Source organism: Ranitomeya imitator, chromosome 2 (assembly GCF_032444005.1).
Source record: "Ranitomeya imitator isolate aRanImi1 chromosome 2, aRanImi1.pri, whole genome shotgun sequence".
Classification (NCBI taxonomy): Eukaryota; Metazoa; Chordata; class Amphibia; order Anura; family Dendrobatidae; genus Ranitomeya; species Ranitomeya imitator.
In genome coordinates, this window is record NC_091283.1 from 562007876 (window position 1) to 562032818 (window position 24943).

A 24943-nucleotide genomic window follows, 5' to 3' on the forward strand; every position below is an offset into this window, starting at 1 on the left:
ATGCATGCACACTGCCACACATACGGATGTGGCTGTATCTGGTATTGCAGCTCCGGCTAAAATGTTTTTTTATCCTCTTTAATCTGATAATCACTTGTGATCCGAAGAACTGTCCATCAATTGCCCCTGATATCCGCATTTATTTCTATTAATTATTATTATTATTATTATTATTATTATTAAGCTAAAGCTCTTGATGATTTAATAGCGCAGCCAACTACACATTTGCCGTGTTCATATTTAGTCACTCAACTATTTACATTGTTTTTGATGGTGTAGCTCTATATTCATGCATGTGTGAGTAGGTACCCACCATAGATTTTAGATATGGTATATACGCAGACCGTTACGTGCTAATTACATGAATGCATGTTTGTTTCAAAGGTCATGCTCAGGCTGTCAGTTAAGGTTACAGCTAGGGCTCCACTGTGACCACAGACGCTCTCGGCCTACTGCCCAGCAAAGTTGGCAATGCCATCCTGTGGCTGGACAATGGGCATCATCATTACAGAAATCACTGGCTTATGTATGTTGAATGCATGGAATATCGATTTGCAGATGGTGTCTGTGGATTATAAAGCATACGCTGACACACATATGTAGCCTCCACTATCTGTGGTGCCAGTCTGTATTGCTCAGGAATACTTCTGCTTCTGTTTCAGTATCGCTCAATAAGACCACCATCTTTGTTGTTGAAAGGCTCAGAACATCTGCATCCAAAAGGAAACAGAAGGGTTAAAGGAATTTTTCCATGATTGAAATCTATTGCCTATTCATAGGATAGATGATAAATGTCTGATTGATGGGACTCCACCAGTTACTGGAGTACCCCTACGATCATATTAATCATCTGTCTTGTGGACAGGTGATAAATGTCAACTGTGGGGCAACCCCTTTAATGTATTCAGTTCTCGCAGGACTGAAGGGAATCTCAGAACCCAAGTTATGTATCCTTTCTATCCTTCCAAAACCCCCAATTCAGGTGTATCCCCCATTCTCCTCCACAAAAAAGGAGATAGCTCCCCCTCATCCCCAACAGTAAAGTGGCAGTGCCTGTAGTGTGAATGCAAAAAAGGATGGGTTCCCCAGTCGGTGACTACCCTTCTCTGCACGTGGAGCTCCACCCACTTGTGACTGGCACATATCCAGCACTTGACTGATAAGGTGGGCCCAACCCTTCAATCATCCATTGCAATGTTGCGGAAGAGGTAGGACATGGACTCTCCATTGTGGATCCGGCGGATCGCTTCTGACAGAATAAGACTGATGTCCACGGTTTTGATCTTTGAGCACTGTAGTTTCTGGACCTCATGGGGGACGGTGTTTGTCACCACAACCTTGGGAAACACAGAGTAGATAGTAAGTCTTAAAAGGTGAGGTTTATTGCAATTCACTCATAAAAGGGATCTTCACATGCTGCAATATTAATGGTCTATTGGTAAGATTGGAGATCATATAAAATCCTGCCTTCCTGGAGGTCACCTATTACTAGGTACATTTTATAGTTGTGAAACCTATTATTACATCTTAGTCCTTTCCCTTTCATAAGGCTAAGCTGTAGTATCAGACTAAGCGCTATTGCCCACCTTAGCCCCCTCAGACAGCTCACCGTCAAAGGGTAAGCAGATATAGATGGCCGATCCCAAGGATGTGCCATGCACGAGATAGACGCAATGGCCACTTCTTGCAGCCTGGTATAATAATTGACATACTGACCTCATCGATTAAGGAGTCTTCAATAAGGTTAGGAGCATCTGCAGACAAGATCCCATGAGTGGCCATCACAAAAATCTTGTACGCTCCACGTTCCTTAAGTATCTCAGCGGCAGCCACAAAGCTCTCTACTTCATCTATGATGTCATCCTGAAGTCATGGACGTATAAAGGTTTAAGATTAGAAAGTTATCCGGAAATATGTGATGGCCAAGTATAGAAATTGGAAGGTATTCTTACCACTATGATGGCGATCCGTCCACCCACATCTCCGACCACGCTGATTGGAGGCTTCTCCTTGGCTATCATCACTTTATTGAGACAGGGAAGGAAACTGTTAATTAAAGCAACAAGACAATGAACATGCAAAAACCAGCCAACGAGAACAGAAATGTTAGAGGAAGTCTGCCATAGGCGCATGCTGAGCAGGGGCAGGACTGAGCAATAATCAGCATTCCTAGTGTGCCCGAATCCTACCAACTCTTGTAAGTCTATGCAGATACAGATAGCATTTGTCAGGGAAAATAGTGCTGGTGACCAATATAATTAAGCCATACAATATCAACTGGATTGCTGGGTAGAGACTCATAGGACTAAACAATGAGCCTCTGATTTTTTTCTTTGTAAAACTCAGACCGGTATACGGTTTTCTCAAAAATAAGACCTACCCCAGAAATAAGCCCTAGAATGATTTTGCAGGATTTTTGGAGTATGCTTGAAATAAAAGCCCTACTGCAAAAATAAGCCCTAGTTACATTGAGAACCGGTGGTGGGGTGGAGGGAAAACTGGGCTATTGCGCAGGGTTCCACTCTCTTAGGGACCCCCATCATTTCGATTCCAAGATTAAGAATGTAACCACGATGTCACCAAAGGTTCTTTTACTGAGGGAGTCTAGAGGAACTGACGAGGAGGCAGGCTGGTTGGCACCATATCTGTGCATATACATGTGTATGCACTTATGTATCTATGTATCTGCAGTGTGTGCTCATATACATGTGTATGTCAATTTGTGTGTGTATATACATATGTAAGTGCAGTGTGTGATGACATGATTAATGTTGATTTTTGTTCAAGAATTAATGTGGATTGTTGTTCATGGGGAAAAAAATAAGACGTCCCCTGGCTAGACCTGCATATCACTAGTCTAGCTGTTCTCCTTAGTCAGTGAGCTCAGGGAAGCTGACCAGTCTGGATGTGTCTTGGGAGTTGAAGAGAGAGATTGGCCACAATCTGTGAGAAGAGTCTGCACAAACCATGTACAGAGAACCGCAAATATCAATGGCTGCTATGGACAATAGCCATTTTGTTTTACCGAGCTGTGGCTACATCAGCCATGTATGAGTAGCCAGGGTCTGGTCTGTTTAGTTAGCGATTTATGTTTATGAGTCTGCTTTGGTGCTGTGCAACCTGTGGAAAGCAATAAAATTGTACGTATTTTGATGAAAACTGTATTGTCTTTGTGAATGCTACCTTAGGCCTAACGCCTACCAGAGAGAGTGAAACCCTACTATATATACATACAGTGGCATGTAAAAGTTTGTGCAGTGTGCACCCCTGGTCAAAATTACTCTGTTATTGTGAACAGTTAAGCAAGTTGTGGATTAAATTATCTCAAAAATGTCTAAAGTTAAAGATGACACATGTGTTTTGTATTTTGGGCAAAAAAAAAATAATATGGTCTTTTTTTCATTTTAAAAATTACAAATAAGGAAATGGGCCAACGCAAAAGTTTGGGCATTTGAGATCTAAAGATTTGTGTGCTCAGATATCTTTTATCAAGGTTTTGGACCTTAATTAGACTGTTAGGGTTATTGCTTGTTCAGCATCATCATTAGGAAAGGCCATGTGATGCAAATTTCCCAGCTTTATAAAAAACCAGGCCTCCTCTAACCATTGTGCCAAAAAACAGCAGCCATGGTTCTTCTCAGAAGCTGCCTAGCACTCTGAAGATGAAAATGATGGAGGCCCACAAAGCAGGAGAAGGCTATAAAAAGATAGCAAAGTGTTTTCAAGTTGCCCTTTCCACAGTTCGAAATGTAATTAATGAATGACAGTTACTAGGAACAGTGGAGGTCAAGATAAGGTCTGGAAGACCAAGATAAATTTCAGTGAGAACTGCTTACAGGATTGCTAGAGAGCCAAATCAGAACCCTCGCTTGAATGCAAAAGACATTCAGAAAGATTTAGCAGACTCTGGAGTTGCGTCAGATGTATGCAAAAGATTGTCTAAACAAGTATGATACATTTTAGACACAAGTCTTGTGGAGCGATGAGGTTAAAATAAAACTCTTTGACCACAATGATCAAAGGTATGTGTGGAGAAAAAAGGGCACAGAATTTCAGTAAAAGAACATCTAGCCAACCATTAAGCATGGAGGTGGATCAATCATGCTTTGGGGTTGTGTTGCAGCCAATAGCACGGGGAACATTTCATGTGTAGAGGGAAGAATGGATTCAATGTAATTTCAACAAATTCTTGATGCAAACATAACACTATCTGTAAAAAAGCAGAAGGTGAAAAGAGGATGGCTTCTACAAATGGCTAATGATCCTAAACACAGGTCAAAATCCACAATAGACTACCTCAGAAGGTGCAAGCTGAAGGTTTTACAATGGCCCTCACAGTCGCCTGATCTGAACATCATTGAAAACTTGTGGCTAGACCTTAAAATAGCAGTACATGCAAGACGACCCAGAAAGTTCACAGAACTGGAAGAATTTTCCAAGAAAGAATGGATGAAAATCCCTTGAAGAAGAATTGAAAGACTTTTGTCTGGCTACAAAAAGCATTTACAAGCTGTGATACTTTCAAAAGTGGGTGTTACTAGGTGCAAACCATGCAGGGTGCCCAAACTTTTGTATTGGCCCATTCTCCTTTTTGTAATTTTAAAAATGGAAAATATTTCAAAAAATATATACGGTAAATGGTCCAATTATAAAATAAGAAAAATTGGATTGTCCGAATGGAGAAAAATAAACAACAAAAAATAGGACCGGCCAACTGTTCTTTTTACATTCAGACTATATGCTTTTTCCTTTTTAAACATTGAACCGTTCGCTTCTTCATTTTTGGGTGCTTTTATCATTTGGACTGTTTAATTATTTTTTTAATTCTTACATTGCAGTGCAAAAAAAAAAAAAAAAAGAGAAATCTATGTGATTGATGTACATCTTTGGTCAGGCCAGCACTGCCATAGCCTGGCACTATAATAGGCTTTTTAACAGCTCAGTATTTGACACGCTGATGACTTATATTAGTGTGAGAGGTGGGTTAGAGCACACAGTGAGAAATGAAGCACGGCAAGTCCCACACAGAACAGGCACCAAGCATACACACAGCAAAAGGTTTTCCATACTTGGCAGTTCAATGCCTGGATACAGGGGCTGCCGTTTGCCTAATATCAAAAGCATAGGAAGCAAGTAAGCAATGGCTGCACAAAGACGTAGGGTAAGGTAACCCCTGCGGAAAGGAGCAATTATAGTAAATCTGTCCATCAATGAGGAAAAGCCATTAACACCTTATATTATACACTTTAAGTAAGCTTTTATACAAAATGTCCATGTCAAGAATCAACAATGACTAACTACAAGTACACTTTCAGGATTCTAAAGAAAGACCAGAAGTGATCAGCATTTTCATAGCAAATTTTAAGGAATCCTATACTACCCTTTCCATAGCTGGACTTTTGTCTTTCTGATGGAAACTAATTAACAATATTTTAAAGAGTAATGTAAGGAGAAAATAGGGCACTCACCACTGTGCGTTAAAATAAGCTTTGTCTGCGGTATCAAACAGATTCCTCTGAGGAAGCGTGACTTACATGCGAAACGGCGGTCTGCCACAATGTCTGTTTGGAACCGCAAATAAAGCTTATTTAAAGTGTATGAAAAAAAAGAGTAATCGGAATAAAATCAGTATTTGGTGTCATCGCCGTTTGCCTTGAAAGCAGCATCAATTCTCTCTGATAGTATTGCATGATGGATTAGGATCTCCTTGCATTTCTCACCATTGAGGGCATCATTAATCCTGACCAAATCCCCAAATCCATTTGCAATTACGCAGCCACAAATTTGCAAGAATCCTCTATCATGCTTCACTGTTCCCTGCCAATACTCATTATTGTACCACTTGCTAGCCCTTCGGCAAACTAACTGCCTTCAGTTCACATATTGGCTCATCAGTCAAGAGCACCTGCTGCCAAATTTCTCCACGCCAGTTCCGATTGGATCATGCATAGTTGAATTACTTGGCCTTGTTTCCATGTAGAAAGTATGGCTTGTTGCCACAATTCTTCCATGAAGATCACTTATGCCCAGAATGTTCCTAACAGTAAATTAGTGCAACTGGGTCTGATTGGTTCCTGCCAGTTCTGAGTTGATGGCACTGCTGGACATCTTTTTTTTTTTTTTTAAGGAAAGTAAACATAATGTGTTTTTCATCTGCTGCACTAGGTTTCCTTGGCCAACCACTGCATATATAGTCCTCAAGGTTTCCCATTTCTTGTTGTACTTAATGCAGAGAAAAACAGGTAGATACTTATCCACATGCAATACCATCATGGAGGCTCCAAATCCATTCTGTAGCATGGCCACAACCTCAAACATACAGCCAATATCAGTAAGAAATCTCTTCAGCAGAAAATGGAACAAGGAGTCTTGATATGGTCCTCAAAGAGACCTGATCTCAACATCATCGAGTCTATTTGAAATTACAAGAAGAGAGAGAAGAATTTGTACGAGGGACATCCACAGAAGATCTGTGGTTAGTTCTCGAAGATGTCTGGAACAACCTTTCTACTGAATTCCTTCAAAACCTGTGTACAAGTGTACCTAGAAGAACTGATGAAGGCAAAAGGTGGTCAACCAAATATTGATTCAATCTAGATATGTTTGTTCATTCAGTTTGCATTTGGCAGCATATTTTTTCCGCACCTGCCTAAAACTGTTGCACAGTAGTGTATATGGCAGCTCAAATGTATTGTATGGCAAACCCCAGTCCACCAAAAAGAGAGCTTCTATGTGAGGGGGGATGCCCCTCTATAATGGTCCAGACACAAGAATAAAACATACGGTCAGAGGTTGTCCCAATGGCACCAACCTTTAAAAGAGAAAGGCCCCTCTACGACTGAATGTAGGGCTCCATTACTGCAATATACTATGAAGCCAATTTTGAAAATGCTCCGCTTAGTATGACGTAATAGTATATCGGCGAGGAAAGTGTTTAAAGGGTGTCCCTATAACAAAAGCAGTAATGTGAATGTGACCAATCTCGAACCATCCAGGCGTACTCTGACATTTGCTGCCAGCTCCGGCTCTTCTCATCTCTTTTCTTAGAGAGCAGACACCATTAAGTTCTAGGAAGTCACCAAGCCACATTCCACTTCTGTGTCAAAAGACATTCCACTGCCTCATTTACAGATCTCATCACATTCGTTCTCCATCTCCACCACCCTGACCCCGGCCTTCACTCATCCCTCCCCTTCTCAAGAAGACTTATCACTTTCTGTACTCGCCCTACTAGATTTAGCATGCTATGAATAGGACCTATCGAACAATGCCTGTGGCAAGGAACGTTCCCTTCTTAAATCGGAAATAAGGCCAGATCTTAATCTAAAAGTCTTAAGACCGCTATCTCCCTCTTACTACTTGAAAATATTGCTTCGTTGCCATCATTAATGTGCCATTCTTATATTCTTTACCCCAGTTTTAGGCGACTTTATACATGTGCCTTATATACTGTACTTTGGGCTATTAGACCACTGCAAAGCAATGATCTCCATTCGTTTGTCATAACATGTATGCACAATATTGCTAATTATTGCTAGATTTGTTTCCTAATAAAACTTGATTCAATCATAATGGCTTGTGCACACAACACTTGTCCAATTTTTGTCTATCGTTTTGACAGATAACACCCGTCCCCATGTTATTCTATGGGGCCTTGCACATGTCCATTTTTTGTTCCTTTAGACTGAGACAGTTCAAGGAAAAAATTGTAGCATGCCCGAGTTGATAATGTAGGGGCAGAGACCCTGATTCCAGCAATGTGTCACTTACTGGGTTGCTTGCTGCAGTTTTGATAAAATCACATTTTTATCTGGGGCAGGTCTACCAGTTCTCTGAATGCTCACAACACTGATGCCAACAATGGGGGTGGTGTTATAAATAGCTCATGAATATGGAGGACTACTTGGCAGCAGGTTTACTAGTCCTCTAGTGATAAAATCACTATTTTATCAGCAAAAGATTATCAAAACAACAGCAAGCAGCCCAGTAAGTGATATATCAATGGAATCAGTGTCTCTGTCTCTACATTATGGTGCTCTCAGATTAGGTGGCAAAAACCTGGTAACAGATTCCCTTTAAAGAAGGCAAGCCTCCACCCGAGGTGTTTGGCAGTAGTTTACGCCCCACTCCCTATTGAGAATACATGCACACTCGGCTGATTGGGGTGTGCATTTGTATGGGTGGAGCGAGAAAGAAAACCTGTCAGATGAACGAGTGACACCTAAAGTGTATGGCTAACTGTACCCCACAGAGAACCTGCCTAAGAGTCTTTTATTTTAAGCAATGACCGAAAGAATGAATGCGTGTAGGACATGTAATGAAACCCTTCCATTTTTGCATATCTGGATGCCACTTGGTCAGTAACAGAATACAAAATCAAGATTAATAAGATATTGATTATTAGAGATCAACTAGAACTCTCCCTATAATGTCAGCATTCAGTAAGTGACCCATGGGGGATGGGAATACAGGACTTGGCTGCAGCCGTAACTTAATAAGACTTTAAATCACCATAAATCATACAACACCATTATAGGCAGTGAGATAGAAACACTTACAGGGGATCTCCAGCCCAGGGTGCACTGTAGTGTTCTTCACAGTGGGTGGAGAGTGCCGTCCATCTGCCATGTCATGTTCTGAGCATTGTGGCTCTCCATGGATGACGGCAAGTCCCAGACGCAGACGCTCGGCATAGGACTGTGCCCTTAGTAGATGGCACAAGATGGTCAGAATGTGGAAAAAGACTTAGAAAACAGGAAATAATAGCAACGTCCCCTTGTGATCTAAATCAAGCAGTGGTCTAAACGTTTGGTGGCAGTGCAGGATTATTACCTTACAGGGGTGTTCTGGGGAAAAGAAAATGCTTTACAAGCAGTAGCTGTCATATTAATAATCTTGTAATTTGGCTCTAATAGAAAATACCAATTCTTTTTGCCATTTCTGTCTGAACCCAAAGGACTCCATGTTCTTGACATGGAGGGAAATATATTCTACGACCAAGTGACTCGGTGTCCTTTGGTTTCTGCCTTCCTTAGAAGGAAAGTATTTCATACTCTTGTTTCGCCCCTCACTAGCTTCATCACAAGCTCATGTAACATCAGCGTTTTTCATCTATCCTGGTAGAACGCTGCAGTCTCATTATTGCCTGAGAATATATTGCAATAATGTAGGGGGTGATGCCTCCCCACCTTGGTCAGTGCTGTATATGCCTGCATAGAATATAATCATGGAAGCTTACGTGGAGGGCTGCACACATGCCCTGATCATGCAGATCACTTTTCACAAGCAACAGAGATTCAATCCCCGCAATCACCAGAATTTCTAATATTGGAGCTAGCTTGCTTTTACCTCTTTGCAGCATCTGGGGACTTTGCAACTATGACTGCATTTCTGTAATCTTGAACCTGAAAAGTAAGGAATCATACAGATGACAGTGACCGAGTACCTGACCATTGCGAAGGTAACTGGAGGAAAGGCCTGAATGGGGGTATGTCTACTGCTCACCTCCTCTTGGATATACTGTAGCAGGAAAGGAGATGCTCGGAGGTTGTCCACTGGAAAGTTGAAGAAACCCTGGATTTCTTTTTGATGCAAGTCCATTGTAATGATGTGTGTCAGTCCTTGAGGGACAAATGATAGAATATAGTAAAACACAATGGAATTTTAAAGCCCCCTCATACACCTTAGGCTAATGTTGGCTGAAGCCACTGATAACAAGTGGAACAGTCTAATGTGTATGGCAGGCCGGGCAATTGATTGTCAAGAAAGCTATAGATTGGACATTTCCATCTTTGGATTGCTGATCCTTTTGTTCTCTCTGAGATAAGCTGCCACCAGACATGACTGAAAGGATCTTGTTCTCCCCCTGCTCTTCCAATAAGACTACATGTAGGGCAAGGTGGGTAACATAAGAGGCAACTAATCTACAATGCTTATCGTCACAAAATACAATGCCCTGATTGTCCAAGTATACAGTAAATACCTAAACAAGTTGGGCTAGGTTCCCCACTTATATGGACTTTCCACTGGAATCCCCGAAAAAGCGTATTCCATCAGGAACTACTTGTACTTCAGTTCAGCCAAGGAGTCACTATGCGCCCCCTATACCTGGACAGGAATTCTGTTTTCAGACATGCAAAAATAGAAAAGACATGGGGGCTCTGTTGGGAAGCCCCCACGTGATGCTCGGCGGAGAGCACTGTATTATGGTAACCAGGGTAAACATCGGGTTACTAAGCACGGCCCTGCGCTTAGTTACCCGATGTTTACCCTGGTTACCGGGGACCTCGGCATAGTTGGTCGCTGGAGAGCGGTCTGTGTGACAGCTCTCCAGCGACCAAACAGCGACGCTGCAGCGATCCGGATCGTTGTCGGTATCGCTGCAGCGTCGCTTAGTGTGACGGTACCTTAAGTGTGAACCTATCCTTATAGCTTAGGGAGTTACTGTATATCTGGACAATCAGGGAGTTGTAATCTTTGATTGAATGTTTATTAATTATTGCCTCCACATTTCATGGCAAGATACAAAGATAGAAAATATACAAAATATTTGTATAAACCATTTTGTATTTAGTTGAATGTACAAAAAATAAGTGTTTTCTACAGATTCCTACTGATTATGGCCAGGGGTGAACTGTGGTCAGTCAAAGACCTTCTGACGTGTTAATCAGGACGCACACGGGGGACACAGGCAGCGGATACCGGCTGCCCGATCCACTGATCAGGATGAGCCTTTATAAGTATTTTGGAGAGAAAGAACACAGATTCATCAATACGGGTCTTTGATTGTGGCATCTTTAGGTTGTGAGGGGGAGAGTACATAGCTGGAGTCCAAAAAAGTGGTATAAGAGACCCAAGTGTGGCACAGGGGAGGAAAGGGCAGGAAGGATTCCCAGGGGAATAACATTCATGAACCAGAAGATCCCTGGAGGAAAGACATTCCAAGAGGCCCGTACCATGAGGTGATACCGGGAGTGGACTGAGGAGAACTGAAGGAGTTGATTGAAGAAGAAGAAAAGCGAATTGTATCATCATTTTCTCACTCCCCCAGCTTTTCCTTCAGAGGTGCTGTGTGAGGTTATTTTCTTGCGAGGCAAGATGATGTTTTTATTGGTATAGTTTAGGGGGATGGGGGGTTGGAGGGGGTGGACAGAGGACTAATATCTTCAATTCTGGGGGTTTCATTTTTTTATTTTAGATTTACAGCATTTCCAATACGGGTTAAAGAGGCAGATGTCGGCTGTATAACGGCTGATATCTGCCATGTGTGCATGTGTGGAGTGGGCTCAGCTCTTCAGTTGGCGCCATACATCGGACCGGAAGGGCGCAGTCAGACGGCCATGTTACTCACGCAAGAACCGCATCACAATCCTCAGACAGCCCATGGGCTCTCCTGACCTGAGCGTGACAGCTGCATAGTAATACATGCTGTAACACTCAGATTAAGAGAGAAAACGGCCAATCCGAGGATTGCAATGCAATCATCGCACGAATATAAAGGGCTGTCTGACTGTGCCCGAAGGGCTTAGAGGATTTGTAAACTTCTAACCAATCCATAGCGTAGGATGACAACTTGCTGACATTATTGGGGGCCCTCTCTGATTGGAGCGGCAGTTGTGCATGTGCTCTGCTACTCTATACATTGTCTATGAACTTTCTGGAGATTGGGTTGTATTTGGGAATTTCCACAAGTCCCATCACATAGACTTGAATAAGTATAATCCTGATGCCGACAATAGTAATGGGTAATGTGTCCCACCTACCAGCATTGGACAGCATGGAGGCCAGCAGCTTGCATACGATAGACCCTCTCTTGCGCATTTTACTCTGCTTACTGTAAGGAAAGTAAGGGATGACCCCAATGATGTTCTTGGCACAGGATGTCTTGAGAGCATATGTCATGATCAATAGCTCCATCACGGCGGTGTTCACATCCCTGTGAAGGTATTTGCCAATACAAAAAGCTATTAGAGCATGTCCAATGGCTACTTACAAGACAATAACTCAGATACAATAGATTATTCTTTACTTCAAAGCCCCAAATTAACCAGCCTGATGGTCCATGCCTGTTAAAAGTCGGCACACCTGCCACTATAATTCTGTGACCTTCAAGCCTGAATTACATGAAGCCTTCTCGGGGCCAGAGATGATAATGCTAGCTTTAATCCCTATTCACCGACAGCTGCGGATGCCAAAGGAATGAGGTTTATGCCGAGCATCTCCTCTGTGTGGTGTATCCCTTCTCATACCCAAATTATATGGCTCCCTGGAATAGCAGCGATCAGCTGATGGGCTAGTAATAATAAGAGAGTGGTAGATTAGGCTGGTTCAGAGGGGACCATCACACAATCTGCTGTCCTATATGGCAGAATTATCATTTATTGCTTTCTTCTCCTACAATCATGCCAGCTGCGCCCCCCTCCCAGGGGCGATATATTTAGTCACCTTGGGATTGTCTGTATGATAAATATATCTTGTCCACGGACCGATTCCTGAATTTCGACTCTGGTTTCTAAAGAGACAAGGACACCATTAATTGAAAAGAATATTAATACATTGATGCATAAGGTGACAGTCTGGACATCTCACCTCCATTAGTCTCCTGGTAGACAATGGCTTTTCCAAGCTCTACTCCCAGCCGCCTAAAAGAGAAAAGAACGGCTTTATGCATTAAATTACAAGACAGGAATACAGTTACAGCACATTAAATAACATTATCCACCACCATTACACCTATCCTAGGAGAAAACAAGAGATTGGGCAGTTTAAGTTCCTCAGCCATAACATTAAAACAACCTTCCAAACATTGCGTATGTTACTACTGGACCAACAAAAGAGCTCTGACCCATTGAGACATGGATTTTTCAAGACTCCTGGAAGTGTCTTAATGTTGGCACAAGATCCTAAAGGTTCTGCAAGCTGTGAGATGGAGTCTTCATGGATCTAAGCTGGTGTTTTCAAGAACGTCCCACAAATTCTCAAGTGGACAAGGATCCAGGGACTTTGGAGCCCAAGACAATATCCCAACTGCTATTAGGGAACACTGGTGCCATAAAGGAGTACACTTGGTTTACAAGAATGGGTAAGTAGGAGATACATGTCAAAGATCAGGACCCAAGGTTCCCCAGAACATAACCCAGCCTTTGTCAACACATCTTCCCATATGGCATCCTGGTGACATCTCTTTCTCAAAAAAAAGACATTCAAGTACACCTGGCCATTCACATGATTAAAAAAAAAAAAACACGACCAGGCCATAGTCTTACATTGCTCCATAGTCCAGTGCTGAAGCTTATGAGCCCATAGTGAATGCTTTCTTTGGTAGACAGGGGATCACTTCCATCTGCATCAACGAGCCTTGAGCCCCTGGGATCCCCTAACTACGTAGTTCACCACCTGTCCTTCCATGGACCACTTTTGGTGGGTACTAACTACTGCATAGCTGGAGCACTCTATAAGACCTCCTGTTTTGGTGATGAGATGACCCAGTCATCTAGCCATGACAATTTGGCCCTTGTTTAGGGCAGCTCGTATTCTTTGTCTTGCAATGTTTGATGCTTCCAACACATCAACTTCAAAGAGTATTATGTTCCAGCCTTTGTCACGGAATCATCAGCGTTATTCATTGCAGCTGACGGTGCTTTTCATGTTACGGCTGATCATGTATTGTCTCCTTATTACCCTTTTGATACAATGTTTTGCCGTCAAGCCTAAAAGTGGATTCAAAAGTGGGGACATTTTGTTTGTATATCATTTCCTTCACCATACGATCCACCTGTGACAATGACTTCCCAAACTGCATTAAAACGGCACGTGTGAGAACACCCCATCAGAAGTCTGGAAACGTTAGTTGGCACGCCGCACCCACTATTCTTTGAAACATGAAACAGAATGGTCTGAGGAGAAAATAGGATGTCAAATGGAAACTACAGAGAAAAGAAGTGCCACAGTGATTCTGAATGTGGCCAATACTAGGGAAAGGATGCACAAACCACAATGGACTTGGCAGGTGCAAGAAATATAATAAGGCACCCAGTGGTACCATTTTGGGCATACTACATGGCACTTAATAGAATCTGTAAGCAAGTTTTTGCTAACCCAGCTGAGAACAGCATAATGTAGGGGTAGAAACACTAATTCCAGCGATATATCCTTTACTGGGCTGCTTGCTGCAGTTTTGATAAAATCACTGTTTTCTCTGCTACAGATCTACCAGTTTTCTGAAGGATGAGCTTTTTAGAACCCCGCCCACATCACGGATTGGCAGCTTACTGTGTACACTGTGCATAGGCAGAAAGCTGTCAATCAATGGTGGGGTTATACAGAGCTTATAAGTATGGTGGACTATATGACAGCAGGTTTACTAGTCCGCTAATAATAATATCCTGCTAATAAAACTGTGATTATCAAAGCTGCACCAAGCAGCCCAGTAAGTGACATATCACATGATCTCAGTCTCTACAATGTGCCTCTCTCAGATTAGGTAGCACAAACCTGGTGACAGATTTCCTTTAAGAACAAGCAGACCCACACTTACTCTGTGATCCTCTTGGCCAGTTCCACGCAGGCAGGACTGGAGTTGGCAGAGAACACCCGGTAACCGCTTTTGGCTGAGTTCATAGTACAGGGACCATTCAGCCACTTTGGGGGCCGGGAGCAAGAGAAAACAGACTTGTGAGGCATTTGCATCCGTCTTGGCATGACGATGACACCTGAAATACACTGACACGGCTCCCTCATCAACAGAAAGCATGGCAGCCCAACATGTACAAGCACAAGGCACAGAACAGCCCTACATGAACAGACATATGACTGCGATACAAGGGGAGGATGCACAGCAGTTACGGCATGGACTTTATATCAAACATTCTCAGCAAGGGTTTATAGGGATGACCTCGCTAGACTAATATGATATTAGTATATGGGCTCCCTGCTGGGCAGCCAGAGGCTGAGTATAATGGGCCACGTGAATTAATAAGGCACTGTGGAGTTCCAGAGCGAGTCCTGGCACTCATCCCACCCGATCACTAGTGCCGGGAGGACAGGGAAGCCACTATACATTTCCATTAGCGCATGCGGCACAATTTCCGATACTAGATAACCCTATAGACATGGTAAAGAGTCCTGTCCTAGTGCAATATTAATAGAAATTCAATAGTACAGGAGTTGGTGAGCGGACTGCCGGTCTCCTGGAATACACAGTGTCCCGCTCTATAGTGCACATTCCTGCAGTGTTCCCCAGCAGCACATCTCAGCATGTAATGGATATGTCACTTCTGTCCCTGGTACTCCCGGAAATGCTCAGTTCTGTAATTACACCACTCGCCTCCTCCTGCCCCCAGCTACTCATAGCTGTAGACTCAAAGATACCCCTCGCAGCAATCCACATCTACAGAATATACCTACAATCCTTCACAATCCATTGTCACTGCTGCAGCCAGTCAGCACATGCTAAAGTAGCCCTTGTGTTCAGCAAAGTGAACCCACCGACTATACTGGGCCAGGGTAAGGATAACCATTACATCCCTCCAATTCTTCACATTATCAAAAGACATGAACGGGTTGTCCGCCACTCAGACATCCTCTTCTCAATTATTATACTCCTCCACATAAAATACAATCAGCCTGTACTCCCCTCTGGCGCCACGTCTCTAGGGGCTCGCATGGTGTTATGTCAAGGGAGACCTGCAGCCAGAGACTACTAAGGACCCGCTTCCTCAAACTAACATTGGCTGTAACTGACATCAGGAGGAAGTCAGGAATTAGCAGTCCTCACCTCTTAGGGATGTCAGTTTCGTCTGAAGGAAATGAGTGAAGCAGCCCATTAGCGGTCACTGATTGGCTGCAGGGCTCATGTGACATAACATCACGTGAGACCTAGCACAAACAAGAGTGACCCCACCGGTCAGACATTGATGACCTATCCTAAGGATAGGCCATCAGTGTTAAAGTAGTGGACAACCTCCTTAAGACTGGTGTGTAAACTAGTTCATTGAAGTGAATGGGAGCTGAGCTGCAGTACCTTGGAATGGCCACCACTGAGCGTAAGGAACTGTGGTGTTCTGACTCCATCACTGAACTTCTGGCACTAGGTATCTGCTGTTCGGTAGGGTGCCCTGGTATTGGGCCCGCACTAATCAGATACTGATTACTTACCCTAAGGATAGGTCAGATCTAGTCAACACTTTTTTTAGTAATCTTTCACCTTGAATTTTTTGTCCATTTGATATAATGGTCCTAACCTCACTCCGTGTCCTGGTGAGAGCCTGAGCAGAGTGTTAGAGGTATTCTCCATAGATTTATCCACTGCTCCAGCCCATTCTCGCAGCTTTATGGGTCGTTGGTTGATAGTGAGACATTACTAAATCCATAATATATATATACATACATGGGAAGGCCTACAAGAACATCATCTATGGCAGTGATGAGATGTGCTGCAGGAGAAGGACCTCTATCTGCAGAGGACAATTAGAGCTGCAGACACAATGTGGAAACGTAATCTTCCGGCGTTACTCTGTCTATTATCTGCTATGTTGGTGCTATCAAATAAGTTCCTCTCCTGTATCCGTGAATTGAAATGCCTCCATTCATGTGTGACCATGTGAAATGAGAGTGATGGGAATTTACATGTCCTGACATAGCTGGGAGCTCAGTGATTTCAGAAGACTCCACTGCTATTGTTGGCAGCAGCGGTGGATTACATGACAGCGCAGGAGACATGTTGTCTTCCTTTAGATCAGGTCTTTACCTTGGTTAGCGGAGAAGTGAGCACCTGGCTAGGGAGACAGGAGGGGTGTCGCTGGAAACACCTGAGACTAGTAGGGTGATCTTCTGTGGTATCCGCTGTTAGGCTGCCGTCACACGCTCAGTATTTGGTCAGTATTTTACATCAGTATTTGTAAGCCAAAACCAGGAGTGGAACAATTAGAGGAAAAGTATAATAGAAACATATGCACCACTTCTGGATTTATCACCCACTCCTGGTTTTGGCTTACAAATACTGATGTAAAATACTGACCAAATACTGATAGTGTGACGGCAGCCTTATAATTGTCGAGACTGAGCAGACAACATGGGCACATGCCCTTAGCGTCCAGTTCGAACACCATCACGTGTACACAGGATACAACACTTAACCATTTCCAGTTGTCCCATAGTCAATAAATGGAGTGGAGATCCAGTATGGGCACTTTTACTCTTCAGAGCCCTACTGTGAGGATCCAGGTACTTGGTGGCGTCCCTATGGATAGGGAATCACTTTCTATTCTAGGAATATCCCTATTCCTATACACACTGGGGAGTGCGTGATTATGTACAGCTGGGAGGTATTAAAAAGTATGCGGGCATCTTTAGACTCAGTAAGGTAATTCTACATTCATACATTTCTACATAAATTGTACATTTTTGTGGGATAGTTACACTCGTCCAGGCAGTCTGATTACAGCGCCATATGGTGCATCACGGGCGCATCTTTATAGAATGCAAACATGTCTGCCTTGGAGCAAGATGGACTCCGCTTTCCTATCAGCCAAATGCATCTTCCATGGGCAGTGGGTGCACGTATATAAGCCCCCCATACACCAAAGAGTGGCGTCTGAACCCGCCTATATTGGCAGGACAACCTAATGTATATGGAGGTCTCCCAACAGATAATGCTGGGGTAGATAAGGATCTGGCATGGTAGATTTTGGACTGCTGATCCTTTTCGTTCTTGGAGAGACAAATCAATGCCAAAAGGAGTCTGGGAGCAGCTCTCTCATAAAGAACACATGAACACTTGGCAGAGAGGGCAGAAAAGTTGTGCAGACACAACTTAAAAAAAAAAAAACGTTATTTCAGCCTGATCTGTTTTTTTTTTGACAGGAGCTCGGCGCGAGCCGCTCGTTACGATATGTAATTGCCCTTTCTCCGATTATTTAATGAATAAACTGTGACCGACCTGTTCAACCCACCTAGGACTGTGTGTGTTTCATTACGGGAGTGATGGGAGGGGGGAAGGCACTGGTTACGACACCCAGGTCTCCACAGTCTGGCAGACGCGGTACTGAATAAGGTACGCGTCTCTGACTGGGGAGCACTTATAGAGAGCTGCATGTAAAGGTGGTCCATGCCAGTTCCCCCCTAGCATCACTCCCCCCTTAGTGATGCACTAATTGGAAGACCCGCAGCCGGCCAGTGGGCACTAGATGGGAGGGGTCCTACGGCCACTCCTACAGGGGTTAAATCCAGGTGTCCGGCCAGGAACTTTCTCTCACTCTCGGCAGGACACCTGGAAGCTTTTGTCCCACCCACCCACCCTCCCTTTTAAAGGCTAATGATTAAACTAACCCGCAGGAGAATGTAAATGTGTGAATTATGTTGTAAGATTTAAAAAAAAAAAAAATAATAATTTTTACGCAGGTTGATAGAACTAACCCCTGGTAACCTTTATTAAGTCACAGCGGAAAAAGCGGAGGAGGGCAAAGGACGTAACCGCTCGTTGGGCCAATTCCCCTGTCGATCACGGACAGGAGCTCGGCGCGAGCCGCTCGTTACGATATGTAATTGCCCTTTCTCCGATTATTTAATTAATAAACTGTGACCGACCTGTTCAACCCACCTAGGACTGTGTGTGTTTCATTACGGGATTGATGGGAGGGGGGAAGGCACTGGTTACGACACCCAGGTCTCCACAGTCCACTTGGCAGAGAGGGCAGAAAAGTTGTGCAGACACAACTTTAAAAAAAAAAAAAAAACGTTATTTCAGCCTGATCTGTTTTTTTTTTTTTTTCAACACTGAAGTCTATGGAAAACCGATCGGTTAATTCGCCATCAGTTTTTCTTTCATTTGAAAAGAATCTGTTTTAGCTTACCGAATCCGTTTGAAATGGAAGACAACGGATGGTTAACGGATTCATTTTCCACAGACTTTCAAAAAAAATGGATCCAGCTGAAATCGGATTTTTAAAAATGTTGTGTCTGCACAACTTTATTTTGTTGCCAATGAATTGCTGCTGGGTCCATTCTGATGCTTAGTACTGGACATGTGAACGTAGCCTAACCCCGTAGATTGACAGGCCTTCGTGTACCAAAGGTTGTCATCCCAGTGTTTGCTTTCTCAGTGTGTGATAACAGTCCACTCATCTTCTGTCTAAAATGTGGCTCTCCTCAAAAAGTCCCTGGGTAGTGCTGACCCTGCCACTTTATGCCGCCTCTGGATCTTTATACACCACTACAAAGGCTCATTAGAACATACTGGACTACAAGGTAGCAGAAAATCAACACTGGGTAGCTTCCAAAAGGACAATCACTGCCCTGTTTTAATATTATAGTTACTTTCAAAATGTTATTGAAAAACCAACGCCAATTAAAAAGCCGTGGTCAATTGCTTCCTATCTCTGAGCTGTTTCGCCTTTTGAGGCTTCATCAGGGGCTCCAAAAGTGAGGACCATTGAGGAGATGGGTGTTCTAGAGGAGTGCCTCTTTTGGAGAGAAGATGAGTGGACTGTTCTCACATACTGAGAAAGAAGTGGTGAGATAACAAGGTTGACTGTAAACATCATGGGTTACATTACATCAGCATGTTTATATATATATAGCACTGTGTATTCGGCAGATAGAAAACTTCACCCTCTTAGCTCCAAGGCAGATTTTTATTGTTTTGTTTCCAAGAGTTGGCCACAATTCACACAGGGAGTGGTTGTTCTACTAGTTTCAGCCGTAATTAGCAGATCTCAATCTATATCCAACTGGATTATTGGCAGTGACACACTTTTAGTAGAAAACTGACCCACACTGAGATTAAATATGTTGCAAATTAAAGGCGTTGTCCGGCCCAAATCGATAAGTCTGCAGTCATTCTATGTGACCACAGACTTATGAATCCCCCAGTGCACAGATTTGCTGGTTTCTGAGCTGGGAGTGGAGGGTATGTATGCGTTACACGTACTCATGGCAGGGCCCTTCTTGTGGGCGCATTTGTGTGGAGCAAGGCCGCATCCCAACTAGAGAAACGGCAGTCCAACTGGCCGCGAGTACGTATAACACATACATACCCCACTGTTCCCGTCTCAGAAACCAGCGAATCCTCGCAGATCACAGTGCGTGCACTGGGGGGATTCATAAGTTTGAAGTCACACAGAGGGACTGGCAGACTTATCAGTTTGGATCGGACAACCCCTTTAAGTCTTAGCCACACCACATTTGAGTCAAACAAAGGAAGTGTGCTGCACACAGTTAAAAGTTTAGTAAATTTGTATAAAAAGCAATGTACCAGAATTTTGGCCTAAAGAACCGACAACCATCTGCAGAAATGTGGGCCATTTTGTAACGTTAGAATTTTGCCCTGCATCCTTCCCTCTACAAGCAGGGCCGACGTTAGGGACAGGCAAACCTGAGCACAACTCTGGATCTTCCAGAGGACACAGCTATGGAGGGCGCAGAAGTAGTAGTTACACACAGGGCCTTCGATAGGGGCAGGCAAACTAGGCATTTTCCTAGGGCCCCCATTCACCTAGGAGCCCCAGCCAGTGACGTGCCGCTAATAGTGGCCCACCATGCGGGCGCTATCGGGTTTGTGAGTCAGGGAGGCGCAATTCCAGCACCGCCTCCACCCCCCGCATTGCGCATGCAGCTGTATCGGCATCATAGATGCCGATACAGCTGAAATCAATGATGGAGGAGATAGCGTCAGTGGGCCTTCTTTCTCCCATCATTCCACCTCTGCGTCTGATGCAGTGGGCGCGATGACATCACTTCATCATGCACCACGCTGTGTCGAGCAGTGGTGCTGCTGAGTAAATGCGCTGCAGAGACTGAGGAGAGGTGAGTATGTATTTATTTTTAAATCAGTGAGTATGTGGTGGCCATAATACTGGAGTAATGTGGGGTGTGCATTATATTATTTGAGGCTACGTTATACTATATGGGGGCTGCGCTATACTCTATCAAGGACGATGGGAAGGGCATTATACAATGTACTATATGGAAGACTGTGGGGGGGTGCATTATACTATATGGAGGACTGTGGGGAGTGTATTATACTGCATGGAGGGCTATTGGGAGTGTATTATACTATATGGAGGACTATGGGGAGTGCATAATACTATATGGAGGACTATGGGGAGTGCATAATACTATATGGAGGACTATGGGGAGTGCATTATACTATATGGAGGACTATGGGGAGTGCATTATACTATATGGAGGACTATGGGGAGTGCATTATACTATATGGAGGACTATGGGGAGTGCATTATACTATATGGAGGACTATGGGGAGTGCATTATACTATGTGGAGGACTATGGGGAGTGCATTATACTATGTGAAGGACTATGGGGAGTGCATTACACTATGTGGAGGACTATGCGGAGTGCATTACACTATATGGAGGACTATGGGGAGTGCATTACACTATATGGAGGACTATGGGGAGTGTATTACACTAGATGGAGGACTATGGGGAGTGTATTACACTATATGGAGGACTATGGGGAGTGTATTATACTATATGAAGAACTATGGGAAGTGCATTATACAATATGGAGGACTATTGGATGCATTATACTATACTGAGGACTATGGGAAGTGTATTATACTATATGGAGGATTATGGGGAGTGTATTATACTATATGGAGGACAATGGGGAGTGTATTATACTATATGGAGGATTATGGGGAGTGTATTATACTGTATGGAGGATTATGGGGAGTGTATTATACTATATGGAAAACTCTGGGGGGTGTATTGTACTGCATGGAGGACTATGGGGAGTGTATTATATTATATAGAGAACTATGGGGAGTGTATTATACTATATGGAGAACTATGTGGAGTGTATTATACTATATGGAGAACCATGTGGAGTGTATTATACCATATGGATTACCATGTGGAGTGTATTATACTATATGGAGAACCATGTGGAGTGTATTATACCATATGGAAAACGGTGGGGTGTGTATTATACTATATTGAGAACTATGGGGAGTGTACTATACTATATGGTGGACTATGGGGAGTGTATTATACTATATGGTGGACTATGGGGAGTGTATTATACTATACGGTGGACTATGGGGAGTGTATTATACTATACGGTGGACTATGGGGAGTGTATTATACTATATGGAGGACTATGGGAAGTGTATTATACTATATGGAGGACTATGGGGAGTGTATTATACTATGTGGAGGACTATGGGGAGTGCATTATACTATGTGGAGAACTATGGGGGTGTATTATACTATATGGAGGACTATGGGGAGTGTATTATACTATATGGAGAACTATGGGGAGTGTATTATACTATATGGTGGACTATGGGGAGTGTATTATACTGCATGGAGGGCTATTGGGAGTGTATTATACTATATGGAGAACTATGTGGAGTGTATTATACTATATGAAGAACTATGTGGAGTGTATTATACTATATGGAGAACTGTGGGGAGTGTATAATACTATAATGAGAACTATGGGGAGTGTATTATACTATATTGAGGACTATGGGGAGTGTATTATACTATATGGTGGACTATGGGGAGTGTATTATACTATATGGTGGACTATGGGGAGTGTATTATACTGCATGGAGGACTAATGGGAGTGTATTATACTGCATGGAGGACTATGGGGTGTGTATTATACTATATGGAGCACTATGGGGGTGTATTATACTATATGGAGAACTATGGGGTGTGTATTATACTATAGGGAGCAGTATGGGGTGTGTATTATACTATATGGAGCGTTATACTGCATCGAGAACTATGGGGAGTATTATATTATATGAAGGGCTATACTATGGGGGGGTGCATTATATTATTTAATATGTGGAGGACAATTGGGTGCATTATACTATGTGTAGGACTATGGGGTGCATTATAATATATGGAGGACTATGGGGTGCATTATACTAAACAAACAAAATGCTGCATATTCATCGAGTGATTGGCCCTCGACCGGTGTAAACAGGCTGGGAAACAAGTCGAATGACCAATACTGTCGATCACACTCGTTTATCAGCCTGAACTCAGCACATGTAAATAAAAGTGAAATGTTTCTGTGTAATGGAGCAATGTGTGAGGAATTTGGGCCCCACTTAGTCTATAACTGGCCCTGTCTACATGTTACGAATGCTGTACGGAGCAGGACATGTCACCCCGAGCTTAATAGTTGCATTAGATAGACGAATGGTCATATCAAAACTAGCAGTATCATCTAATGATGAATCCCTTTTGGTTCTGTGGGGCAGTGGAATTATAGAGGAAACCTACGAATTGGAAGAAAAAAAGAACTCTACGTGCCCAGAATGCTGATCAGAAGAGAATGTGTTTTGCTGAAGTCATGGCTAAGAGTCCCAGGGGTATTTTTGGATGTTTTGGTGTGTACACAGGCTATGGAAGAAAGACTATGCCAGATTTTTTATATATCCATTAGGCTGTGTCCTGTTTTTGGATAACAAAAAAATGGAAATAAAATATTCCAGTACACGATCCACTTATTAGGCTGTGATGGTGGTTTGTGCAAGTTTTTTTATCCAGCCAAAAAAAAGGATAACAACTGGATCTGTTTTTGTAACACTGCATAATGGATAGTCACCTGTGTATAAGCCCTGTGCATGGCCAGAACACTAGAGGCGCTCAGATGTGTCTGATAAAATGGACAGAACAGAACCAGATGTCTCTGTGTTAGTAACGGGGCCAGTCTGGTTTTTAATAAAAGACGACAACTGGACAGGTGAACAGAGCCTTGAACTGCGGGTGGCTCAGTGGGTAGCACTGTTACTGGGGTCCTGGGTTCTAATCCCACCAAGGACAACATCTGCAAGGAGTTGGTGTGGTGTTTGCCTGGGTTTCCTCCCACACTCCAGACACATACTGATAGGGAATGTAGAGTGTGAGCCCCAATGGGGACAGTGGGGATAATGTCTGTGGAATTAATGGCGCTATACAAGAAGCCCATACTAATGGCCTGATGTGCTGCGGCGGCAGGCGCTCACCATTGCCCTGATAAGCAGATGGCGTGAGCGGCAGAATGAAGTGGCGGCTATTGGAACATCAAAGACAAATGTGACTGCCGCTGACACAAAGCAACAAACACTCAGCAAGGTGAAGCCAGTACTCAGCATTCATACCACCCACTCTATCCCCATGGCACACAGCCCTGGCGGCCATTACTAGACACCTGTATTGTGGCTGTAGGAGAGGGGTCAGGGGAGCGCCACATCCAGGACGGGTGCCAGTCAGCTACAGAACTTCTAGGCAGTGGCCAGCATGCTGGGAGTTGTAGTCCTGGTCGGGTACAGATCCCACACACTGGATAGAGCAGCAGCGCTCCATTACTGGGGGTTGTATGGCGAGCAGCTGCTGGTAGGAAGATGACTCCACATCTGCACTGCAGACATGACACCGCACTGTGCCCGAGCACTGTGCCCGAGGAGCCGTGTGTGACAGCGGCATCCCGGACACTATGAGGGGGCGCACGTCATGTGACTGGGGGCCCGTGTGCGCGGGAGGGGGCGCCCAGCGCGGCAGGGGCGGTACGTACCGGAGTCCCGGGCACAAGGCTCTTGTTTGGCTGCACAAACTTCGCTATAACCCGAGCAGATGCCGGAGCAGAGCGACTACAGGACCTGTGATGATGTCACGGTCATGTGGCCGGTCACGTGAGGCAGGGGAGGGGTGCTGCGGTCTGTTCTGGAGTGTGCTGTGCTGCATAGAGGGAATGGTATAGTGGTCGGTGTGAGGTCGCGCAGGGCAGGTCGGGCACACTGCAGAGCAGGCAGAGTCAGCCATGGCTGGGAGTTCTAGTTCTCCTGGGACACAGACCATGCTGAATTGTATGCATTAAAGCAGAGGCCTAGCTAGGGTTTTGGTTCAGGGGGCAAAACTTCTGAGTGGCCCCTAACCAGGTAACCTACATTACAACTGGGTGACGCACCCTAATAGTGGATATTCC

At 43.8% G+C, this 24943-nt stretch overlaps 1 protein-coding gene across 4 annotated transcripts; it reads right to left on the reverse strand.

Moving 5' to 3' along the window:
* PRPSAP1 (phosphoribosyl pyrophosphate synthetase associated protein 1) lies at positions 1–24636 on the reverse strand. Of its 4 annotated transcripts, none has more exons than XM_069752081.1 (11): positions 24533–24636; positions 14537–14640; positions 12589–12641; positions 12445–12511; positions 11763–11935; positions 9505–9620; positions 9349–9404; positions 8559–8704; positions 1953–2023; positions 1717–1863; positions 1–1337 (listed from the first exon to the last, which is right to left on the reverse strand). In XM_069752081.1, exons 2-11 carry the CDS (start codon positions 14617–14619, stop codon positions 1179–1181), a joined length of 1071 nt encoding a protein of 356 aa, XP_069608182.1. In that variant the 5' UTR covers positions 14620–14640; positions 24533–24636; the 3' UTR covers positions 1–1178. The 4 variants fall into 4 exon arrangements, with proteins under 4 accessions (XP_069608182.1, XP_069608181.1, XP_069608180.1 ...); XM_069752080.1 differs by having other exon boundaries at positions 1045–1337; positions 14537–14711; positions 24533–24624; XM_069752079.1 differs by having other exon boundaries at positions 1045–1337; positions 14537–14721; positions 24533–24619.
* Between the last annotated feature and the right edge of the window lie 307 nt (positions 24637–24943).

Coding starts and splice junctions, on each gene's coding strand:
- PRPSAP1 (XM_069752080.1), bottom strand. CDS start 14,700: ATGCCAAGACGGATGCAAATGCCTCACAAGTCTGTTTTCTCTTGCTCC. Junction 12,642..14,536: donor CTGGCCAAGAGGATCACAGA/GTAAGTGTGGGT, acceptor TTTCTCTTTTAG/GCGGCTGGGAGTAGAGCTTG. Junction 1,864..1,952: donor GACGGATCGCCATCATAGTG/GTAAGAATACCT, acceptor CCATGACTTCAG/GATGACATCATAGATGAAGT.